Consider the following 15,568-nt stretch of genomic DNA (forward strand, 5'->3'; position numbering starts at 1 on the left):
CCCATTTGGTTAGATTTTTCGCATTTGTATCAATACGTCAACTTTTCGTGTGATACAACAATAATTTAACTCTCGTCAAAATAATGAGTTTGAGGGGGCAACGAAATCGTATAATGTAATCAGTTTGGTGTATTCAGGTATTAATTTTTCGATAATTGATAACAGTGTTCTCTAACATTTTTTCCAACATGTTTTCCTATTTATTTAGATTAAATTAATGCGAATACAGTGAATTTCATTTCCAAATCAGCGAGACAGATTTTAAGCTATAAGAAAATGTTAGAAAGAGAGCATGAGAAAATAGACTCAATGGATTTTCATCAAAATAATTTAAAATTTTGGATGGCGTGCTGCCTAAATTAGCAACCTATATCCTTCATTTTTCTATATTCTTCCTACTCAATGAGATTAAAACAGAAGCTACAGCGTTATACAAAGGATAATTACATGAAATTATGAACAATTTTTACAGATAACAATAACAATAATAATGCATACACCTTTGGGTAAGTATAATATCACATGCTCATAGCTCTTGATGAAATCTCTGATTCCCCCTCTTGTAAGTCTGGTTCAGCTACGTCATGGTTAACCTACAATACATGAAGAAAATTGGGTCAAAATCACTTACAAACATTATCACAGCTCATCAGTGCTGCAAATAAATGAAAACATCTGTATGAAAAATATACTCTATAAGCAGGGAGTTCACAAGGCAACTTGGACAGGCAGCAAGCACGAAAAAATAAATTCAGATGCAATGTCATACCACTGAACCCTCCATCTTAGCTAGGTACAGATCTAAAGCACCATCTCCACAAAGAATTTTTCCGCCACAGCCAGGGGAATTTACGGATCCTACTGACTCCTCATCAACAACAACCGCATCAATCAATTCATTTCCAGCTTTAACATCTGGAATCTGGTGCATGCACGCATTCAATGTATTAGTTAAAGATCCAAGAGACCAATCTTAGATAATTGAAGAGAGCAATATATTTTAAAATATAAGACATCACCTCAAACATAGCTTCCGTTAAAATGATTTCCAGTAGGGCTCTTAAACCCCTGGCACCTGTATTTTTGCCCATCGCTTTCTTTGCAATCAATCTCAGAGCTTTCTCTGTGAAGTGTAGCTTTACCTGAAGTTTAGAGATAAAGTTTTCAGACAGGTTTACCTCTAACTGCCCACACTCCCCATTACTCGCTTGCACATTCATAACAAGTATAATAAAAACTCATACAACTCAAATTGGTGAAAGGATAGAAGGGAGTTGCTTGAATGATTCTGAAGCAGATCAGGTTTGACCTAGCACATAACACCACCAAATTCTATCAAAAACCATAAAAAATTAGATCACTCAAGAGGGTTTCAAGAAGACCTCTAATCTGTTCTCACTATTAGGAAGTGGGTTTTAAACCAACTCAGTCTCACAAAACTGACTGGATTGTAAGGTGAGGTTTACCTTTACTTAAATACAGTAATTTAATTTTATCTCTAATTGATATAGAATTTCCAACAAACTCCTTCATGCGAAAGACTGGAGTTCTAGAGTATGAAATTAGATATTTGTGGGTGATCCGACAGGATCCTACATGATAGATTTAAATTTCACATAAACTTCGATACCATATACTAGTCAATTTCCCTTCAATCAACCAAATTAAAGTTTGAATAATTTGTCTTCTTTAAATACCCAAATTTAGTTGGTTGGGATGATCCAGAGATATCAATAACTGCTTGAGTTTTTACACCACATACACTCACACAAAGTAACTCTCACAACAACAAAAATGTGTATTTGAGAGAGAGCAGTAAGGGAAAACTTCTTACATTATTCATGTCAAATAACTTCTTGTACTGCTTAGCAAGAGCATTTTTTGGTTCTGTGAGAACCTGTAAAATCAACATTTCAGTAGTTGTATGTCCAGATATCCATGCAAAAGAAATTTATTCTAAACTAAAAATAGGCTTGTGAGTTTTAACATTTTAACTTAAAATTAAATATTTCACAAGATAAAAAAGTTAGAATTTTAAACTAACATACACCTATGCAAGCAGCATATCAAGAGAAACATCAGATTTCTCAATGCCAATCACACACTTCTTTTTATTCAATTAAAAGTAAAATATAGATGATAATTTCTAAGTCCACTGGAAAGAATCTCTTGTGCTACTTTTATACACATGAGGAGACCTTAACCCTTAAGTTCCATATCAATTCTAGACTGCTGTATATCCTTATCCTAATTTTGTGTTCCTTTTGCAAACTATAAACTAACATGAACCAAGAGCTTGCACGTGTCAGATGGCCATATAGTCATTCATTAAATCCAAAAGAAATGGCCATATTATCATCTAGCTTTTCTAAGAGAACATAATATAAAAAGAATCCTTATATACAGTAGGAGATACGTAGAAATTAAATGCCTCTGGAAGGCTTAAAAAGACCATAAGGTTTATCAGCCTTGCATATATGCGTGTACCTGCATCAATAATGAGTGAGCAAATAGAATGATCATAATAACGCAACAAGCAGAGTTAGAACTTACTGCACTATACTGCTAGTGAAAGCAGGAAAAGCTACAATAACAACTAAGATTTGAACAATGCTTATAATACCTGCATAAGTTGGTCTTCAGTTAGAGCTGACAAGCTAATTAAGATTGGAAACCGTCCTATAAACTCTGGGATGAGACCATATGCAATAAGATCAGCACTTTCCACCTGAAAATTACTGATGCTACTTTTAGATGCATTTGGAAGGTTGTTACAACAATATTATTCTTTAACTTCTGTATTTTTCTCTACTGCTGTAGAACTATGGAAAGTGCACAACAGAATAGCTAAAGTGCAAGATTTATATTAGCTTGAATTGATCGAAGTATATACCTATCTAGTTTTACAGGAAAGTGAATAAAAAAATTCAGTCAGATAACCATAATCAATTCTCACCGACTCAAGTAAAGTTGATGTTACTGCAGCATATGTAACTCCACTAGTTCTCATATTGGCACGGATTGGTGCTCCAAAACCAATTGAAGAATCTTGCCGTCTGCTTGTTTTCAAAAATCAAAATTAGATGAGAAGTCTACCAAAAACCAAGACATGTGCAGAACATCTGTGAACAAATATTCTTTCCAGACAAAAAAGAAAATATTACCTCTCGGAAATGGTTTTTTCAAGATCAACAAATGCTCCACCACATATAAAGAGAATGTTCTTCGTGTCAATCTACATATCATAAAACATGAGTGGAAAGTTATGCAAATTAATGACTAAATGATTTTAGAACCATATGCATATTGCACTCGGAGAATAGGCGATCATGGAAGCTAACTAATATTTACAAAATTTTGACGAATACTTGCTAGGGAGAAAAAAGGCTTCCTAGAGAATTAATCCATCTTACATTTTCATCCTCCTAATTATCCTCCAACCACGTATAGCCTCTGTCTGATGTATCTAGCATTAGTGCTCTTATGTTAATTAGGTGATGGTAAGGTCTTTAAAAATGATAATTCTAAACATAAATACATAATTCTGAAGTGTTCAGGTTCAAAGAAAGCCCCAAGATAATACCGGGCAAGAAATTTCATAAATCATATCATATCAAAGAACAAACAAGAAACAAATGACAGATGTTACACTTTCCAAGAGAACATACCTGTATGTTATCACCCCGTGGATGCTTCCTTGCTCCTTTCTCGGGGACGTTTACTATCTAGACAACAAGAAAGCATTCCAAGTTCAGGTTACTATCTATTAGAATGGCACTAACCAGCCCGCAACTAATATATTTTTTCAGAAACCTTCAGTACAAACAATTAATATTATCATTGCAGCATTATCGTCATAAAGCTCTACAATACAACTTTCCTTAATTAATAACAAAAGCCAGCATCCTCCAAATGAATAGTCCCCATAAACAGTTCTTTGAATCTCAAAACTAAGATCTCAGCAAGCAAAAGAATATACTGTTTTGGGTTGTATGTTGGACAATACCACTAATGCATCGGTGATATGTTAAAAAAACCTTGCATAAATGAAGGAATAAAAGATCAAAATGGAATTACTGAGATAACCTAAGCAAGGAAATTACTTATCAATTTGAAAACTTTAGGCGCAGAATATAAAAGATACTACCTTCTTATGGTCATCATTTAAGGGTTATTATTAAATTAGAGACAAGTACATAGAACTCAATGAGTTCACTTAGCACTTCATTTACAAAGAAGGAAACCAATTATTAACAACTACATTTTGGAATTATTTTACTTACAGTTCCTTCCAGCATTTTTAATAATGCCTGCTGAACACCCTCACCAGAAACATCTCGGCTAATATTCAAGCTCTCAGCCTGTAATATATAACAGTTAAAAATTTAAAGCTATAGTGGAAGGCCATTTATGAACTTGTCCAATTAAATTAGAAAAGAACCTTTTTAGTTATCTTGTCCACTTCATCAATGTAAACAATCCCTTGTTGAGCTGCTTGAACATTGAACTCTGCTGCCTATATGGGAAAAACCAAATTCATAATGAAGAGATGGAAAGTAGAACTAAAAACACAAGATATCTTCTGAAAACCTAAAATTATATCTACAGCTTCATAAGAAAAGTATTCCAACAATCACATAGATTGAAATGAAAGCAACTGTAATACGAACATAGCAGTATTTATGACCAACACAAAGTGTGCTTAATGCATCTGTATAGCAACATAAAAAGAGCCACAATTGATGAGGAGCTTAACCCAAACTATCACTAGCTTCCTGACGTCTACACAAAAATTATCTGCTAGAAACAATGAGAGGCACCAAACCTTGGGAACATTGGCCCATAAATCAGCCCAGAAAAAAATATGGGAAGCAAGGTAAAGCTTTTCAACAAATGTGGAATTTTTTTATATATGTTTGTAAATGCTATGTAAAATTAGGACAGAAGGTGGAGATTTTTGAAGAACAAGAAAAACTTGTTCATTTCACTTTGTTCAAAGAATTGATAATTTGTTCAAACAACATCATACTTATACAGAATAATTTACATACCGCAAGTAGTTTATACAATATTGATTCAACGTCTTCTCCAACATAACCGGCCTGCAAATTAGAAAATTGCCCCTCTCAGATCAGTACGCCAAAAATTTTGTCCAAGGACAAAGAAACCACCATGAATCAACCATGGAAACAAATCAGAAATAGATGATACATTAAATAATACCATCTGAATATCCACATTCTAGAAGTAAAACTTGTATTCCAATTAGCACAATATATTTTCACTCCATAAATCAATACCTCGAAAATTCACATATCAGGCACAAAAATCTGGATACATTATTATCATTTAACTCAATCCTGCCCAACATTACTCAGCCAAACTCTAACACGACCTCCACAAAGAAAACATACTTGCCTGCGTTAGTGTAGTTGCATCAGCAATGACAAAGGGAACATTCACAAAACGAGCCAGTGTTTTCGCAAGTAATGTCTTCCCTATTTGATCGAAATTTGATTAGCATAGCAGACATGAAGTAATTTCAGAAACTAGCAAGAAAAGCACAAACAACATATTGCATTAATAATTCTCAGTGAATAAATAAAATTAGTTTGTAATGAACGTAAAAATATAATACACCTGAACCAGTTGGACCCATCAAGAGAACATTACTCTTTTCCAGCTCCACATTATCGTCATCATCCAATCCTTCGGAGATTCCCGCATCCTCCCCTGACCTAGTGATAAAACCAACATTCAGTCATAGAAAACAAACAATTTCCGCAACAAAAGAATAAACTACGAAAGCGAAAGAACAAAGAAACAAACCCGTTGAATATTCTCTTGTAGTGATTATAAACCGCTACAGAGAGCACCTTCTTGGCCCTGTGTTGCCCAATAACAAATTTATCGAGACCCTTGCAGATTTCCTTGGGAGTTGGAAAATCCCTACCCAAATTGGAGCCTCCGAGCCACCCAGTGTTCTCTTGGCGGGGCCCAGAGGAGGCCCGAACAAAATTAACACTGAAAGGAGTTTGCGAAGGCACGGCAGCGTCCTGAGGCCAGTCCTGTGGTGGCTCCCCATTGCTGCTACAGTAGAGTCTGAGAATTGTGGGCCGTAAAAGCCCAGTGCTGGTGCTGTGCCAAGAAGAGAAAAAACTGGGTAAGAAATTGAGATGCAGCTTCTTCTTGTTCCATGCAGAGAAGATTCGAGACATAGAGAAGCCTCTTCCTTCGGTTGGGATTAAGATCAACGGAGATTGGCTCGGTTACGAAGCTAATAGGATAAGAAACACACCTCCGGTATCTCTTCCTTTATTAATCCCATTTATCTACGCGTTTACTATTTTAATAATAAAAATAATAATAAAGAAAGAAAACGGCGTATAATTATATATTTCATCAGTTTTATTTTTCTTTCAATTGTCAGATTAAAAAAATATTTATCTATTTGCTGTTTTTTTTTTAAATATCTATTATTTAAATTTAATTATTTACATATTTATGGTAAAAGTGAAAATAAAAATATATATTTAAGTATTACAAACACAATTTTTCCAAATAACTTGATATATTCATTTTAAGATTATGATTAGTGTTAATATGACGCAGTATACACATTACTAGTAAGTATCTTGAAATATTAGTATATAAGCTTAGAGGGTCCATAAGAAAATAGAAGTGAAGATATACAGTGAGAAAAGTCCTGATAGATTAGTATTAGATTGGACACACTCATTATCATAAGCAAAGATGAAGAACTAACACATTCCACCACCAAATTTGTTGGTGGAACCCTTTTATTCACAATTTAACACACAGACTTGCAAACCATTTTGCTATAATCAGAGATGATCTAGTGAACCAGAGAAGGAGTGACATGATCATTCAGCACCAACTGATTCAGAGCTCCTGCTTGGCCCCATCTGTGCTCAGCTTGGCTTGCTGCTGATCCTCCCCTGCAATGCTAACCACCCTGGGACCTTTGATCTTTTCAGGTGACAACTTGTCAAGAGTCAAAGTGAGCACCCCATTCTCCAGCTTAGCCTTCACACTGTCCAAGTCCACATTTTGTGGCAACCTGAACTGCCTCCAGAACTTGCCATAGGACCTCTCCACTCTGTGCCAGTGATCCCCTTTCTTCTCCTCCTCTCTCTTCCTTTCACCACTCACTCTCAGCACCCTATTCTCTTCCACTTCTATCTTTATCTCTTCTCTCTTCATCCCCGGCACATCCAGCATCATTACATGCCCCTCTGGGGTCTCCTTCCAGTCCACTCTAGCAGGTGACATGACCATCGATTGTTCATCTTTCTCAACCCCAAATGGAATTTGTTCCAGCACATGAAACGGGTCTGGGAAGCGATCCGACAAGAGCTCAGCCAAAACGCCTCTGGGAGGATCTATGAATGGTAGTAGAGACCCGTTTGCTTTGGTGACCAAGAGCAACAACAGGAACAAAATGAGTTGTTGTAGCCTCATTTCCAGTATTAATAAGGGGGCTAGAAGCAGACAATGATGGTTAATAGTAGAAACTTGTTGGACTTTGCTACTGCAATTTTGTGTCTTCAACCATGTGATGACCTATGACACAAGTGCACACGTATATATAGCATGTAGAGAGACAAATGTGGCCAAAAGTTAGGAAGGTTCTTGAAGAATCCATACCATATGGATGGCACAGAGTGAAATGGAAATGTTTTAGCGAAGAGAGATTTAGAAAGTTCTACCATAATTTGGAATATATTTGGTGTTTGAAAGGAGGATGCATGAACTCTCCACCATGTTCTAGAGAATTCATGTGTTATTTTGTTAACGTAACAATACCAGATACTTTCAGTGCACAGTAACTTTTTTTAGCATTTTTTGCACTATGTTGGGCTTCACCAAAATATACATGAGGCATTTTCTTTCTGCAACTGCATGTTCAGAATGTATTTTATAGGTTTTAAACTCTAAAATTAGAAATACTAAAATTTGAAATATAAAATTATATTTTGAATTTTAAAATTTGAAATTTGAAATGTATCTAGAAATACTTTCTAAACAATAAAGTTTGAATGTATTTTTAATCTAAAAAATAGTTTTTTTAATTTTAGAATTCGTGTAAATTTTGGAATTCGAAATATATTTTTATAAAAAAATAAAATAAAAAAACAAATCTTGCACTTTTTTTCAAAACTAATTTTATTTCATATATTTTCATTCCAACCATACCCACTAAGCGTAGTTCATTTTTGTTTCTCAAAGCTCTAGACAAAATAGGAAAGGTTATAACTTTTTTATTTTTCTCATTCGTTGAACTTGTACATTTCTAAATGATGTATAATACTAATTCATACTTAAACACTAAGTTACTTCCACTCTAGGAAGCTCAGACACTTCTCTTAAATGACATGTCGGTGTTAGATACTTATATCGGACACCGACACTCGTATGACATGGATCCGTGAAGTGTCCAATTCAAAAAGTATTTGTTGGATTTCTGACAATTCTAGTACGGTTCTAACACAATTTTAAAAAGAAAAAATACATTAATTTTCTAAAAACTCAAATTTATTGTATAAATTTTTATTATGATTATAAAATTAAGAAACAAATATTTTTGAACCAGAAAACATCTTTCTGCTCCAAAAAATAATCTGGAACATACTTGTGAACATAAATCTTTATTGTCAATTTATATATTTCATAATTATATAATATATAGATCTGTGTCCATGTGTCCTACATTTTAGATATTATACGTATCTTCGTATTCGTGTCCATGTCGCAACATAGCTTCCACCTTGTCTCTATTATTTTTTTAGACTTATAATTTCTTTTATTTAAATAAATAATACATAATTCCCAAGTACATTTTAAATTAAACAATACATGGTATGATATAGATAATTTCAAGAACATAAAATTGAAATAAGGAAGTTAAGTCCTAAAATACGGTTGATTAATTTTATTATTTATTCATTATTATAGTTTAGTTATTTGAAGACCGATCGAATTTGTAGTGAGTATTTATGTCCTCAAATTTATCCAACTCGAATTATTTATATATTAAAAATATCTTGTCCTCACATCTAAATCAAGTGTTGCTAAGTTAAGACAAGACATGATGAATATTAGTTATTATGTTCAAGCCAAAAACAAATTCTGGAATTCATCAACGACTTCAACAATATAGAAGTAGTGTGAAGACTTAGCTACTTTAACAAAGACAAAGTCATCTTAGCTTAGAACGACTTATTTATTTTAGTATTTCTTTTACTTTTTATTTTAGTTTTGATTTTCAAATGGTTAAGATTTAATTAAAATTGAAGGGTTTAGTTACACAATTAATTTTTCTTATAATACCATTCAATAATTTGATTAAGCTAATATTTGAAACGATTTTGTAGTTACTCAAACAAACAAATTGACATTTAAGAAATTTTACAACATTTTAATTAAGACTTAATTCCATATAAATTAAACACTCAATTTTTTAAGAACATTCCTCTTTGATTTTTTTTTTTTTCAGAATCAGGATCTAAAGGGTGTTTGGTTAAAAATTTAACATTCCATATGTATATAACTAGCTAACTTCCCTTTAACCCTTATGCAACTTTTATATCTAAAGTTGTTAGCAAGAGGACAAACATGTGCATCATCATAATTAACATTATGTTAGAAAATATTGTGTTGACATTACAAGAAAACAACCAAATATCTTTCAAATTTCTGCGTTGACCATTTTCAGACGCTACTATCTTCGGCCAAAATGGCGAGAAATTCATGCAAAAATGGCAATGGACGCAAAACGGACGCACTTATGGATTTAATTTTTTTTGTAAAACAGTCTAGTTTGCGTCGGCCCAAGCCCACGTATATGCGTCGGCATGCGTCGGCTGCGTCCCACGCATATGCGTCGGATTTGCGTTGGCCACGGCCCACGCATATGCGTCCGTCACAACCCATGCAAAGCCCACACATGTTTATATTTTAGGATTTAAAAATTATTAATTTAAATTTATTTAATGTATAACAAATATTTTAATATTTAATTCTTTATTGTATTTATTTTAAAATTATTTCTTTAATATTATAATAAATTATTTAATTTATCAAATTTTAATATAAATTAGTTAAATTAAAATTATTAAATTAATTAAGTGTTTGATTTAAAATTAATTTAGTAAAAGAAAAGATCTATTTAAATTATTTAAATGTTATATAAAATATTTTATTATTTTAAAAATTATTTATTATAAATTTATTTTATTTATATATTGTCATAAATATTTTTTTTAAAATTATGATATAAATTAGTTAAATTAAATTTATTAAATTGAGGAAGTGTTTAATTTTGAAATTATTTAAATGAAGTTATCTTAAAAAGTTTATAAAGATTTGAAAACATGTAGAAAAATAATAATTAATTAAAAAATAGTAAAAAAAAGTAAAAAAAAAATGCGTATTTAAATTTTATAAATATTATATAAAATATATATAAATTTAAGAATATAAATTCAAGATGAAGTAGTTAATTAGTGCAAATGGTAATGAATGTATTTAAAAATAGAGAATAATTTTTTTTTTTTAAATGTTTTATTTGGTTTAAGAAAAAAAAGTTAAATAAAACTTTTAATTAGTAACTTAAATAAATTTAAATGTTATATGTGTGCAATGGCTGAATAAACTAGGATTTTTGTTTTGATATCCATTATAATTTTAAAGATGTTATTTCTCATAAATGAAGCATAAAATCATCTTAAAGAATTAGCGAAAATGTATATGATACAAACATATTAAGACTAAGTGCGTGAGTAAGTAACTTATTCTTAATTCTTAAATTAATACAATATCCAAAGTGTTTCAAAGTTGACTACATGCTCTAGAAATGTCATTGTTATAGTTACTGAGTACGATCTCTAAAAGAAATTAATGTTTTCCAACGGAAGCACATAATAATGTAGTAAGTTGTAAGTAACGAGATGACACATATGCAATATTCTTTATAAGTGTATTAATATAGTTTTCCAATGTTCGCCTAATAGCGAGAGCCGAGGGAGAAGCACGAAGACGAGGAGTACCCCAGTCAAGCACCCAACAACCTGCCCGACCGAGGGAAGAAGACGAAAACTTCAATAGTTCTCTAGGTCCCATCTCCCCAGCAGGAACAAGTTAATAACCCTAGTCCATTGTCAAGGTAAGAGTTGAACTAAGAAGTGCATTGTAAAGGCTGAAAGAGAGTATCATAAGCAATTTGAGAAATATGAGTCATTTCGTGATAGTTATAGAATTAACTTAGAATCATGGAATATAGTTGATTATTAGATTTTGGATTATAAGTTAGAAGGGATTATAAGTTAGATTTAACCACTACACCAAGCAAATTCTTTAGTATTATTATGATTTTAATTATACTTATTATTATTAACAATATTAATAATATTAACAATATTAATTTTAATAATATGAATATAATATTAATAATATGAATATAATATTAATAATATTAATATTAATACTAAAATTATTAATAATATTAATAATATGATAATATGTATAATAATATTAATTATAATATTAATAATAATATTAATAATAATGTTAATAATAATATTAATAATAATGTTAATAATAATATTAATAATAATGTTAGTAATAATATTAATAATAATGTTAATAATGATATTAATAATCATGTTAATAATAATGTTAATAATCATGTTAATAATGATATTAATAATAATATTAATAATAATATTAATAATCATGTTAATAATAATGTTAATAATCATGTTAATAATAATATTAATAATATTATTAATAATAATGTAATAATGATGTTAATAATAATGTTAATAATAATAATAATGTTAATAATAATATTAATAATAATAATAATGTTAATAATAATAATAATGTTAATAATAATGTTAATAATAATGTTAATAATAATATTAATAATATTATTATTAATAATAATATTAATAATAATATTAATAATAATATTAATAATAATATTAATAATAATACTAATAATAATACTAATAATAATACTAATAATAATACTAATAATAATACTAATAATAATACTAATAATAATACTAATAATAATACTAATAATAATATTAATAATTTTTTGTAAATTACATACAGAAAAATAATAATATTAATAATTTTTTGTAAATTACATACGGAAAAATCCGCAAAATCTGATAATTATGAGTCGCCGTATGTGCGTCCACCCAGATTTTGCATGTTGCGTCCGTTTTGCGTCTGTTTTTTCAATTTTGCATCCGTTTTTGGCCCACGCAAAATGGCTGTTTTCTTGTAATGTGAATTGACTCAAATAAAATTCATTCCCATTCAAGTCAATGACTTCAAAGATATTAACATTAACATGATCCATACACGATTATCCAATTCTTTGTTTATTAAAACTAACACTCTTAGAAAATTATGTATCAAATTAATTTTTAACATTACATAACTTACTACCCAATATATAAACAATAAAATAAAAAAATTATGACATGGCAGAAGTCGTGCCAAGTTAGCACGACTTTAGTATGACATGGTAGAGTCGTGTCTAATTGAGACGATTTGTGCGTATGAAGTCGTGCCGAATTATGATCTGTTATTAAAAGGATCATAACTTGCACATTAATTAAAAACTGGAAAATTATTGTGGTGTTGTTTTAGCTAGCAACTGAAGCAAATTCTGCTTTGGTGGGAATAGTGGTCAGCCCTTTAGCATACGGTGACTAGTATAATGTTTTGATTGTGAATCACAGTTTCTTTTAATTTTAGATTTTCCTGCCAGGACGATGATTGTGACATAACTAGTTAAGTATAATGCAGTAGCTTCAAGGTTTAATATCCTAAAAAATGACCTTAACTTTCTAATTTGCCTTTTGTTAATTGACAAAGGTAACATTCTCCGTGTGCAATGCAATTATGTCGGGTTTAAGTGCTAGTTGTGAAACATGCATGCGTGAGTTAATTGATAAGCTGAAAATGGTACAAAGACCTGGTGTACCTTTTATTTGTTTGTTGTTAGTACAGGTGACCCTATCTTGTGGTCAAAATTTTAACTATGTTATGGTACTTATGAATTAGTAGTTGTTTAACTCTTTAGATACTTTGTTTGCAAAAGTATAGTCACTCAACCAGATTTTAGTTAATTAGGGGTACTTGAGAAACTTGTAGTCATAGATATCTTTGTTGATATCTTTGTTATTCATTGTAGACAGAGAATGACGTGTAAGGATTAGAAGTAAAATGTTTGATTAGCTCTGTGCATGTGACCTATCTTAACACATCCCTTTAGGTGAAGCGTGCTAGACTTGAAATGTGGATAAAATACAAACTTCTATCTTCTACACAAGCTACACAGTAGTCAACATGTGATTAGAAAATTTGGGACAGTACTAGTACAAGCAATAGTAACTCTATAGGGTTATCCAATGAATGGTGAGGAACCAACCACCTCACTCAAAAAGCAACAATGAAAGTGGTGGGAATAATGGTAGTGTGAAGATTCTATCACTCTCTATGAGTACTGATTCACAATCTAGCACTTCACTTCCCATTCTCTCTCTTTGCAAATGTGGAAAATGGACAGAGTCTTCAATTAACAAACAACAACTACACACGGCTGCACTTGACACATTTGGACAAAGAACTTCTATATAACGTGGTGTAACAAGGTTTCTAATTTTATATACCCTACGAAAAATATGCATTTCTATATTTAAGTTAGTTGTCCCAAATATTTTATCACTGCTTCAAATCTCGGTTAAAAGGTTCCTTTAGTCAATTTCATTGTTGTTGGCACAAGGTATTTTTTATCATTTTGTATTTTTTTAATTTTGAAATTATGATATTACTATACTATTCAACTTCATTGTATCCCTAGGATTTGTTCAAGTTGTTGGAGTCCCTTCACCTTTTGCGTATTTCAATTATTATTAGAATAATAAATTTAAAATATAAGTATTGTTTCAGGAGCAAAAGTAATTAACAAAAAGAAGAATAAGTAGGCATAAGGTTTTTAGTTTTCATCATATGATCATGAATGTAGAAATGCATCTAATAACAGTAACTTACAAATTTTCCTGCTGATTTTTTTTTTAAATATTTTTTTTATATTGATCTTTAACTTATGTTGTCTGCTTTCTTCTTGTCTATAGTAAGACTGTCTCATTCATTGCATTCTTGGCACCCTAGTAAGTCCTGTTTTAAACTGTCTAACTGAATTCGTGACATTGAAAATTAACATATAATGTATGGAGAGAAAAATGTTCTTAAATTAACAGTCATGTCCCTTGTTTGTTCCATATATTACAGTAAATGAAGATGAATATTCCTTGTCTGATGTGATGCTTTAATGTAACGTACGTAAATGAAGAAAGAGAGGTTTTGATGAACCCTAATTGTAGAGAAAAATAAATATAAAAAAAACTTTTATTCACTTGTATATTAGAGAGTAAAATACATGGTGTATATATAAGAAAAAGATTAAAACCTAGCTGAAACAGAAAAGTAAAATACATGGTGTATACATAGTTTTCTGTATTTTTTTGATGAAGTAATATTTAAATAAAAGAATTAGTTGATGATTTGCACATGAGAAGTATGTTTCTTGGGTGTGGGATTGATGTTCTTAGACTGATTATAAGTGAAATTTTTGTGTTTAGCAGGATTCTTGCCAATAGGGAATGTGCTGCAAAATCAAAGGAGAGGAAAAAGCTTATGTGATAGAGTTGCAAGTGGAATTGCTTGAAATTCAAGTGACTGGTGTGATCAATAATATTCTCACGCTTGATAATAGTTAGATTAATGTATTTGAATCTTTTAACTCAATTGAAAATATTTACTAGATTTTGGATTTTCATTATAGAAAGGTTTCCGATTGTAATTATAATTACAAGTATATAGTGGATTTTGATTTTTAACTCAATTGGAATTATACTATGCTTTATAAATTCTGGAAGAGCAATATATAAGACTTAAAATTACTATTACTATTACAATTACATATATGGATTTTGAATTACATGCATTTCGATTTTTGAACTTAATTTAGAAAATTGACTGCATTCTTGAGTATAAATTTTGATAATAAGGATTAATGCATTCTGAATTTTGCTTATAACAGGTTCTTCAAATGGTAATCAGGTTTTAATAAAATTTGAAATTGATTTTTAATTTTTTTTAAAAATTATTTAAGTGTCCCAAGTTTACTCAAATCAATAAAATTTTATCCAACAATATTTTTTTTCAGTCATCAGCCTAACCCTTTCCGTGTAATAACTTTTTATGAAAATTTTCTTTAACTTGGACTAACTCCACACAAAAACATTTTTTTTACCGACCAGTCCTCGGTCGTTTGACCACAAGTAATGGTGGTTCCACGTAAGGTGGGTTTCACGCACGGCATGGGTCAGTGTTTCGCAAGGCATGTGCACCAAGGTACCAGAGGGTGGTTAGACATCGATCACCAGGATGTGCTGATGTGTCCTCGACAATATAGTGAGGGCAATGAGAGATCGGAATTTGGTGACTCAAACAGCAGAGCTGG

General features: G+C 30.9%; 2 protein-coding genes across 5 annotated transcripts; both read right to left on the reverse strand.

The window, feature by feature from the left end:
• Positions 1-314: 314 nt before the first annotated feature.
• On the reverse strand, positions 315-6,331 carry LOC137827908 (CLP protease regulatory subunit CLPX3, mitochondrial). Of its 4 annotated transcripts, none has more exons than XR_016523575.1 (14): positions 5,830-6,325; positions 5,641-5,738; positions 5,419-5,498; positions 5,052-5,102; positions 4,442-4,516; positions 4,284-4,361; positions 3,669-3,725; positions 3,165-3,235; positions 2,957-3,056; positions 2,624-2,728; positions 1,835-1,897; positions 1,020-1,309; positions 770-922; positions 315-593 (listed from the first exon to the last, which is right to left on the reverse strand). XR_016523575.1 is itself a non-coding variant. In XM_068634282.2 (14 exons), exons 1-14 carry the CDS (start codon positions 6,216-6,218, stop codon positions 519-521), a joined length of 1,518 nt encoding a protein of 505 aa, XP_068490383.2. In that variant the 5' UTR covers positions 6,219-6,331; the 3' UTR covers positions 315-518. The 4 variants fall into 4 exon arrangements, 2 of the variants coding, with proteins under 2 accessions (XP_068490383.2, XP_068490384.2); XR_016523576.1 differs by having other exon boundaries at positions 1,020-1,142; positions 2,624-2,738; XM_068634282.2 differs by having other exon boundaries at positions 1,020-1,142; positions 5,830-6,331.
• Positions 6,332-6,690: 359 nt separating this feature from the next.
• LOC137827909 (22.0 kDa class IV heat shock protein) lies at positions 6,691-7,606 on the reverse strand. Its single transcript, XM_068634284.2, has one exon. The coding sequence runs from the start codon at positions 7,480-7,482 to the stop codon at positions 6,904-6,906; it is 579 nt and encodes a 192-aa protein (XP_068490385.1). The 5' UTR covers positions 7,483-7,606; the 3' UTR covers positions 6,691-6,903.
• Positions 7,607-15,568: the final 7,962 nt, after the last annotated feature.

This window comes from Phaseolus vulgaris, chromosome 7 (genome assembly GCF_051622355.1).
Source record: "Phaseolus vulgaris cultivar YP4 chromosome 7, ASM5162235v1, whole genome shotgun sequence".
NCBI classification, from domain to species: Eukaryota; Viridiplantae; Streptophyta; class Magnoliopsida; order Fabales; family Fabaceae; genus Phaseolus; species Phaseolus vulgaris.

Coding starts and splice junctions, on each gene's coding strand:
- LOC137827909 (XM_068634284.2), bottom strand. CDS start 7,482: ATGAGGCTACAACAACTCATTTTGTTCCTGTTGTTGCTCTTGGTCACC.
- LOC137827908 (XM_068634282.2), bottom strand. CDS start 6,218: ATGTCTCGAATCTTCTCTGCATGGAACAAGAAGAAGCTGCATCTCAAT. Junction 4,517..5,051: donor TATTGTATAAACTACTTGCG/GTATGTAAATTA, acceptor TTTCCCATATAG/GCAGCAGAGTTCAATGTTCA. Junction 1,898..2,623: donor CTGAAGACCAACTTATGCAG/GTATTATAAGCA, acceptor TTGATTTTACAG/GTTCTCACAGAACCAAAAAA.